The sequence below is a fragment of the Zingiber officinale genome, chromosome 2B, assembly GCF_018446385.1.
Source record: "Zingiber officinale cultivar Zhangliang chromosome 2B, Zo_v1.1, whole genome shotgun sequence".
NCBI lineage: Eukaryota > Viridiplantae > Streptophyta > Magnoliopsida > Zingiberales > Zingiberaceae > Zingiber > Zingiber officinale.
In genome coordinates, this window is record NC_055989.1 from 4,905,955 (window position 1) to 4,915,320 (window position 9,366).

General features: G+C 36.2%; 1 protein-coding gene across 1 annotated transcript; it reads left to right on the forward strand.

Annotated features, from left to right (window-relative positions):
• The first annotated feature begins 2,559 nt into the window (after positions 1-2,559).
• LOC122048107 (aspartic proteinase CDR1-like) lies at positions 2,560-3,977 on the forward strand. The gene is made up of 2 exons (XM_042609714.1): positions 2,560-2,786; positions 2,876-3,977. The coding sequence occupies exons 1-2, from the start codon at positions 2,560-2,562 to the stop codon at positions 3,975-3,977; spliced, it is 1,329 nt and encodes a 442-aa protein (XP_042465648.1).
• The last annotated feature ends 5,389 nt before the right edge of the window (positions 3,978-9,366 follow it).

Sequence of the window (9,366 nt, forward strand, 5' to 3'; positions counted from 1 at the left end):
AAAATTTAATTTAATTTTTTATATCATATATTAAATTGATCTGAACAATACTACACTTAGCTTAGCCAAAAGGTCAAGAAAGGTATACTTTCTAACTTAGCCGGTCTAAAATATTTATAGAAATTTCTCTATTAGCGATGTTGTCAATTCTAAAATGTGAAATTAAAAAAAAATCATGACAGTATATATTTTATATAAAAAAATCAAATAAAATTACTAATAAAGTTTAAAATTATTTTTAATATAAAAAATATTAACATAATTTTATTTTAAAATTATTTTTAATATAAAAAATATTAACATAATTTTATTTTAGGCTTAATCAAAATTAATCATTAAAAGGTCTAGATTTTTAATTAAATAGTAAAATAATTTTATAACAGCTACAGAGTTGTTACAATGCTCACTTGTCATGTTCATACAATTATGGGACTAATTCAGAATTTAATGTGTGTAACAAAAGATAATAATATCAAATAATATATTAAGAATAACTATGGTATGTTACCCGAAATTATTAAGAATGATAGAATTCTATATGATGATTTAAAAAACAAAGATCTTATTTTTACCAAAGCTCTTTTTAAGTCGTGAAAGATGGAAAAAAATTATTAAAATTTTTAATTATTATGTTCCTAGAATATAAAATTGCACATCTTTATTTATTTATTTATTTTATATGTGTTGTGTTCATAGATTGCGATAACTAGCATCTATTGTCATTGATTTTGTAACTTCTTAATTTTTTATGTTTATGATGGAATAGTTAGACTTTTAAGTAGTTAATCAGACGTGCATTGTAATGATTTTTCTCAAGTTAGATGATAAATATAAGAATACAAGTTGTTTGAATAAATTTGTATGAGTATTTTTTGATTTATTTTGATAGCAGATAAAATTTTTCAAGGATTAAATTGATCATCTCTAAAATTAATTAGTTCCAAAAATTAAATAATTAGATTAAAAAAAAGAATCATCCAAAATCATTCCCCCTAGTTGATTGGGGATATCTTTCTCTTTTCTTGAATCCGATTTTTATTAAGAATCCGATTTTCTTGTAATTAAATGGGAATATTGAAAGGTGTCCTAATAATCACTTTATATTAAAAACAAAGGCCTTCATTTTTTAAAAAATACTCTAGTTTTAAAAATACCTAAAACACTGGCCTAACTTTCATGTTGCGAGAGGATCTATAGAAGTATGTAGATTCATGTGCACAGGATTGTAGAAATGTATTCGAATCTGATATTTTATCAAATTGTTTTTAATTCCTGAATATTATGTATTCTTGAATTTATGATTTATACAATTTTTATTTATTAAAAAAGTATTGGTTTCCTTCACATGATCTGCGAACAGTTATTTCATGTGAATATTTTCTCATTTTTTGATAGAAAAAATTATTAATTAAGTGAGTGTGTTCTGATAAATTAGCTATTAATTAATACATTACTACAATAATAATGTTAAATCTTTTATTAATATTAATACCAAGAAATTGAACATTGGCATTAATTAACTATCTAATTATATATGATTCGCCTTTAAATGAAATCATGTTTTTTTAATGGAAGAGTAAATATTTCTCAAAATTAATTTTTCTTCTTCTATTATTGGTAAGGAAAATGAGAAAGATTTAGGCCTATTCAGTAAGATAACTTTTTTTTTCCCTTTTTTTTTCATTTTCAAAAAATTAGAAATGAATATTTAAAGAGTGTTTGCAAACATATAATTTATTTCCTAATTATGATATTGAGTCTTCCTTTTCTAATTATCATTTATGCAAGTTTAAAATAAATTCTCTCAGTTATACTTCCTATTTTTATATACCTTTTTTTTTTTTTTTCCACTTATCAATTTGTTAAAATGAGTTTGTGCGACAAATAACTTTTTTTAAAAAAATATATAAATATAAAAAATGGAAGAAAAAGAATTTATATTTTCATTTTCTTTGCATTAAAATAAATTTTAAAAAAAAGTTGAAAAATGTAATGTTAATCAAGCTAAAATTACGTTACATTAACTTATACCCATCAAATAGAGAAAATTACTTTAGTCCTATAACTTACATTTTTTCCAATTTTAGTTCTTTTATGAGTCAATTTATATTTTTAGTCCTGTAATTTATAATATTTTTCAATTTCAGTCCTTTTTCCTCTGAAATTAAAAATTTTCAACGAAAAATGATGAGTTGTAAATTGAATTTGGGGATTTTGATTTTTTATGATTCATGTGCTTTTTATATTCCAACCATAAATTAGATATTTTCCGTTGAAAAATTTTAATTTTAGAGGAAAAAGAATTGAAATTGAAAAATATTACAAATTACAGGACTAACAACGTAAATTAACTTATAACAGAACTAAAGTTGAAAAAGATACAAATTACAGGACTAATTTTCTCCATCAAATCAAATGTGATTAATATTTTCTTTAACAATAATTTTGCTTCCAAATAAGCATAGAAACCTCATTATAAAATTCTGAAATCTTGCCGAGTAATACGACGTCGCACGCTCTCTCACTCCTCGTCTCTCTTCTGTTTCCTTGTTAGAAAACATGACGATCGTGATTTTACTTGCGCTCTCTATGGCGGCAGCGTCCGCAATGACAACGACGGCGGCGGCGGCGGCAACCGCAAGTTTTAGCATCGAGCTTATCCATCGCGACTCTCCTAAATCTCCGTTCTACAATCACTCTGCCACATCAGTAGATCGCTCACGTGCCGCAATCTATCGATCCGTCCACGAAGCCCGCCGGATTGCTGCACGTGTGCAAAGAAAAGGGTATAATATTTTTTTTTTATTTTTCAATTTTTATTTATTTATTTTTAAATTAAAAAAAATAATTTTGAATGATAATTGTCGGGTTGCAGTGGCATCGAGCCGTCCGACGCGGTCTCCAGGGTTGTCCCCGACTCGTTCGAGTATCTGATGGAGCTTCGTGTCGGCACGCCGCCGTTCTCCATCCTGGCCATCGTCGACACCGGCAGCGACCTCATCTGGGCGAACTGTGTCCCTTGCACCGACTGCTACAGGCAGACGGCGCCGTTATTCGATCCGCGCAACTCCTCCTCCTACCGGACGCTCCCCTGCGACTCCAACCTTTGCAAGGCCCTCCCCACCATCGCTTGCGGCGCCGGCAGCTCCTGCGAATATCATTATGCCTACCAAGACAGGTCGAATATCGACGGCGTACTCGGCACCGAGGACCTCACTTTTGACTCCTCCGCCGGGTCTCCAGTCGTCTTCTCCAATATCGCCTTCGGCTGTAACTCCAAGAGCGGCGGCTCCTTCAGCAGCCGCACCGCCGGTTTGGCAGGGCTCGGCGGCGGTCCCGTCTCTCTCGTCTCACAGATCGTTCCCACTCTCGACAAGAAATACTTCTCTTATTGTCTGGTTCCCAAGTCAGACACGCAGGCCAGCAGCAAAGTCATCTTCGGCTCCGCCGGGGTGGTCGCCGGAAGCAAGGTCACCACCCCGATGACGGTGGAAGGTGCCTTCTTCGTCCTCCGGCTAGAAGAGATCATAGTCGACGGTGCTGGCTCGGTCCCAGTCCCGCCTTCCGCCCCTGGATTAACGACAGGCAACATCATCATCGACTCCGGCACGACCGTAAGCTTCTTGCCTGCTGGCGTGCTCTCGAGTTTGGTGCAGGAGGTGTCGAGGGTGGTCAGCCTGCCCAAGGCTACTGATCCGGACGGCACTCTGCCGCTGTGCTTCACGGTGACTAGTGAGGCCGACAGGCAGAAGTTACCGTTTATCACCTTCAAGTTCGCCGGAGAGGCGTCGGTGAGGCTGAGCCCGAAGACTATGTTCATGGATGAAGTGTCCTTCGCTGGACAGATGGTTTGCCTCGCGGTGGCGGATTCTAACACGCCGGTATTTGGGAACACAGCTCAGCAAAATTTACACGTTGGGTACGATCTCGATATCCCGGCAGTGTCCTTCGCTAGCGCCGATTGCACCACGCTTTAGGGTTCACGTTTAAGGCGAATAAATGTCTTTACTAAATTTAGTAAAAATTGCTCCCATTTTCATGAGAATTTTTTAGCCGCGGACCACCGGTGAATTGCCATAAAAGTTGATTAGGAATAAGGGTCTCTGACATCCAAACAAATGAGGGGAGTAAATTAGTGGCGTAAATGAAAGAGAGTACAAGATTAGAGGGTAAATGAATCAAGTCGCTCGTGAGCTATTCGAAACTCAATTCGATAAAAATTTATTTGAGTTCATTTAATAAAACTCGTTAAGATAAATAAATCAAGCTTAAGCTTCACAATATTCTGCTCGTTAGTTCGTGAACGTGTTTATTAAGCTCATAAATTAACTTTTAAATAAAAATAATAATAATTTTGATATATAATTTATAAATTTTACACTCTACTTATGAAAAATATAGACAAATATATTAAATTTATTTATTAGAATAAAAATTAAATTTTAATAAGAATATTATAATTTTTATAAATATATAATTTAATTTTTAATGAATATTTAAATTTATAATTTATATTTATTAAGCTTGTTTAGACTCTGATAAAAGTTCGAATAAGGTCATGAGCTATAAATATATTCGTTAAATAAAGTTCGAGCTCGGCTCGATTATAAACGAGTCAAACTCAAACATTCAAAAGTTCGGCTCGGCTCGATTACACTCCTATATAAGATTATGCGCATATATTTGTATCAGCGGAGAATGACCCTCTTTCATAATACCTCTCACAATTTTTACATTTAATGAGACATCATCTCATCGTCTGACAGCTTGTCTCATCATCATGCTTCTACCATATCCAGTAGTCACATCATGAGTATAAGGAGGGTGTATTGTGTATCTATACACAGATACAATCTTCTGACTCTCTGATAAACTCACGTGTCGTATTAATGGTAAAATGAGCTCACAGACCTAAGGCATGTTGGGTTGCTAGTTAAAATATGAGCCCAGCATAGGTAGCCCACTTTCTCAGGAGCCCTAAATGGGTTGTGATAGTATCTCAAGAGGAAGTTGAGCTTTAGAGTCAACTAGCAAATTACAGGACTAACCCCCTTGAGTGCCTGTCCGATCGGCCTTAGCTGATCAAGAGAGAATGGGGAGCAGAGCCCCGTGAGCTTCCGACAGATCTGGGGAGTAGAGCCCCTTGAGAGCCTGTTTGATCGGCTTGGCCAATCAGGATAGAACAGGGAGTAGAGCCCCATGAGTGTTTGACATAGCTAGGGAGTGGAGTCCTTTGAGAGCTTTGTTGGTGCAATCAACCTAAGTTTGATCGGTACGATCATGGTTTTGATGTGTGTGTCAAAGAATTTAAGTTAGACTTTCATATTGGTTTAATATATGTGTTTGAGTCATGTAGGACTTGGTGAAATACACATGAGGAGCTTGGTGCGGCCAAGTTTGGGAAGCTCATCCAAAGGCTCGAATCCTTGAGTCGGTGAAGGATGATGTGGAAAACATCCACAGGATGTCATTGATCCTTGCATGTAGTTGGCTTTCGATTTCTCCATCCTATATTTTTTATATTAAATAAAGAATTTAGGAGTAGGTCGCATTTCGTTACCTTCGAGTCGGGGGTCTCTTCTGTTGGTTGCTACTCGGAAAGCCTAGAGGTTCCACTGTACAAAAATTTTGTACAAAGGTCTGAACCTTTTCCTAGCTACCATGTGTTCTTTTAAATTAAATTTTGGATTGCCTGCGGAACTTAACACGTTTGATCCAAAACTTAATCTATTTGTTCTTTTAGGTTTTGACTTGGATCTCCTGCGGAACTTAACACGTTCGACCCAAATCACCTTAAGTTATTAATTCCATTAAATATTAATTTCCATAATTGGTTCCCAGTACTAACGTGGCGAGGCACATGGCCTTCTTGGATATGGGAGCAACCACCACCGACTAGACAAAACCTTTATAGAAATCTAATATTTAATTTCCTAAAATAACTTTAGGTTAACCGAAATGAACAATCAAATCACAAGGAAAAATAAAACAAAAGAACACAACTTCGAAAAACATATTCGAAATACTAGAATCGTAAGCCTCTTGTATTTGGTATTATTTCCATAAATAACTAGCATGATGCGGAAAGAAAAATTACTAGTTATACCTTTTAGAAAGACCTCTTGATCTTCTACCGTATTCCTCTTCTAACCTCAGACGTTGTGTGGGCAACGATCTTCCGAGATGAGAATCCACCAAAGCACCTTCTTCTCCTTTCTTCAAGTTTCGGCCAAGCACAAAGCTTCCAAAAGATGAAGATCTTTTTCCACCAACCAAGCTCCAAGGGATACAAGCTTTCTCTCCTTCTTCTTCTTCTTCTCCAAGTAGTATCCGGCCACCACAAGAGCTCCAAGCCAATAGAGAAGGTTCGGCCACCACCAAGAGGAAGAAAGGAAGAGAGGTTGGCCGGCCACAACACCAAGGAAAAGAGGGAGAGAAAAAATAGAGGTTGTTCACCATGAAGCCTTCTCTACCCCCTCTTTTATAATCCTTGGTCTTGGCAAATAAGGAAATTTAATTAAAAACTTCATTAATTCTTTTTCCATGAAAAGGAAAATTTTATTTAATTAAAAAAAATTTCTTTTCTCAATTTACATGGCCACCACTTATAAACAAGGAGAGTTTTAATTAAAACTTCCTAATTTGTCTCTAGAAATTTATAAAAATTTCTCCAATAATTTAATCCCTTCATGATTGGTTTAAAAAGGAAATTTAATAAATTAAAATCTTTCTTTTAAACATGTGGATAAAAAGAAAGTTATCTCTAAAAATTAAAATCTCTTTTAATCTACAAATAAGGAAAGATATCAAATCTTTTCTCAATCTTTTGTAGAAACTAATAAAAGAGAATTATTAATTTTTAAACTTTCTTTTAAATCATGAACATGGTTAAAAAGGAAAGTTTACTTAAAATTTAAAATCCTCCTTTAATCAACAAATAAGGAAAGATTTCAAATTTTAAACTCTCTTTTAACATGTAGATGATTTACAAATAAGGAAAGTTTTTACCAAAAATTAAAACCATCCTTTTAATCTACAAATAAGGAAAGAGATTAATCTCTTCTCTTAATCTTTGTAGAAAGTTATAAAAGGAAATTTTAATTTTTAAACTCTCTTTAAAAACATGATATCCACATAAGAAATAATTTTAATAAAAATCCTTTTAATATTCTAGTGGCCGGCCACCTAAGCTTGGGACCCAAGCTTTGGCCGGCCACCTACATGACTCATCCACTTGGTCTTGGCCGGCCCTAGCTTGGGTTCCAAGCTAGCTTGGCCGGCCCCATTGGATGGGTAAGAAGGTGGGTATGCGGTGGGTATAAATCTCTATATACTAGAGGCTACGATAGGGACCGAGAGGAGGAATTGGTTTTGGTCTCCCGATGAAATTAAGCATCCCGTGTTCGCCCCGAACACACAACTTAATTTCATCAATAATAATTCATTCCACTAAAGAACTATTATTGAACTACCGCACCAATCCCAAATTACATTTTGGGCTCCTTCTTATTATGAGCATGTTAGTCTCCCTGTGTTTAAGATATCGAATGTCCACTAATTAAGTGAGTTACTGACAACTCATTTAATTAATATCTAGGTCCAAGAGTAGTACCACTCAACCTTATCGTCATGTCGGACTAAGTCCACCTGCAGGGTTTAACATGACAATCCTTATGAGCTCCTCTTGGGGACATTATCAACCTAGTATCTCTAGGACACAGTTTCCTTCTATAATCAACAACACACACTATAAGTGATATCATTTCCCAACTTATCGGGTTTATTGATTCATCGAACTAAATCTCACCCATTGATAAATTAAAGAAATAAATATCAAACATATGTGCTTGTTATTATATTAGGATTAAGAGCACACACTTCCATAATAACTGAGGTCTTTGTTTCTTTATAAAGTCAGTATAAAAGAAACGACCTCTAATGGTCCTACTCAATACACTCTAAGTGTACTAGTGTAATTATATAGTTAAGATAAACTAATACCTAATTACACTACGACCTTCCAATGGTTTGTTCCTTTCCATTATGGTCGTGAGCTACTGTTTATAATTTATAAGGTACTGATAACATGATCCTCTGTGTGTGACACCACACACCATGTTATCTACAATATAAATTAATTGAACAACTACATTTATCATAAATGTAGATATTTGACCAATGTGATTCTTATTTCTAGATAAATGTTTATACCAAAAACTAGGCTTTTAGTATACACTCTAACATCTTCGTGTAGTTTGATGAGCTTGTCCAATAATTCCTTGGCATTCTCAAACAGGTCGACGTGGTTCAGTTCTTCCTTGGTTAGGCCCGCATTGGATCGTGTTCATTGCCTTTGAGTCGATCTAGGCCTTTTTCTTATCGTCCGGAGTCCATCTTTCTGGATCAATAGGTTGTTGGATCGAATGCGCTAGAGGGGGTGAATAACACTCGTGGCTTTCACTTTCGTTTCGGAAAACTTTGAGTAATACGCAGCGGAAATAATAAAACATAAACACAAAAACAATGCAAACACCAAAATTTACTTGGTTCGGAGCCTGGGGCGACTCCTACTCCAAGGCCCACGCTCGTTGAGCGTTTACTTTAGGCAATCTCACTATAAACATAGAAATTCTTTACAATTTAAGTACAATATTAGAGCAATAGAAAAATTTATACCGGCAACAAAAATAATATGTTTGAAGCTCCCGATCGTCGGGGTCTTGCTACAACTCTTCTGGATCGTCTTTTGAGCAGCATGGAGAAGACAGATTGCGATTTCGTTGTTGTTCCTTACTGCTGCTCCAGACTGCCTTTTATAGCCTATGGAGGGTGCCTCCAACACCATGGAGGGCGCCCTCAACCCCGCCAAAAACGCAGCGTCGATTAACCTTGACTTCTTCACGACTTATCCTCCTGAGGGCGCCTCCAACTGCATGGAGGGCACCCTCCACCTGTGTCCAGGGCGCCCTCAAGCTCCATGAGGGTGCCCTCTGCTCAGCATCCAGGGTGCCCTCTATCCTACTGCACGGAGGTCTTCAACCAGTGACCTGAGGCACCTCCAAGCTCCATGGAGGGCGCCTCACGACTGTTCATCTGAGGCTTTTGCTTTTTCACCCCCTGCAAGATGGGTTAGTCCAAAATATGAAACACGTCCTGCATGACAAAGTTTAGCATAATAAAATAAATTAAACATAAGAATTTGACAATCACCGGACTGTTCAGTTCTGACTTCAGATTTTCGACCAGAAACCTTAGGTCGAACCGACGCCTACTGTTCCCTCACCGGGGAGCGCGCCCTCACCTACTCTACTCAGGAGAGTTTACCTATTGCCAGTTGATCCTGTAGACAAACTGGACTTTTGCTCA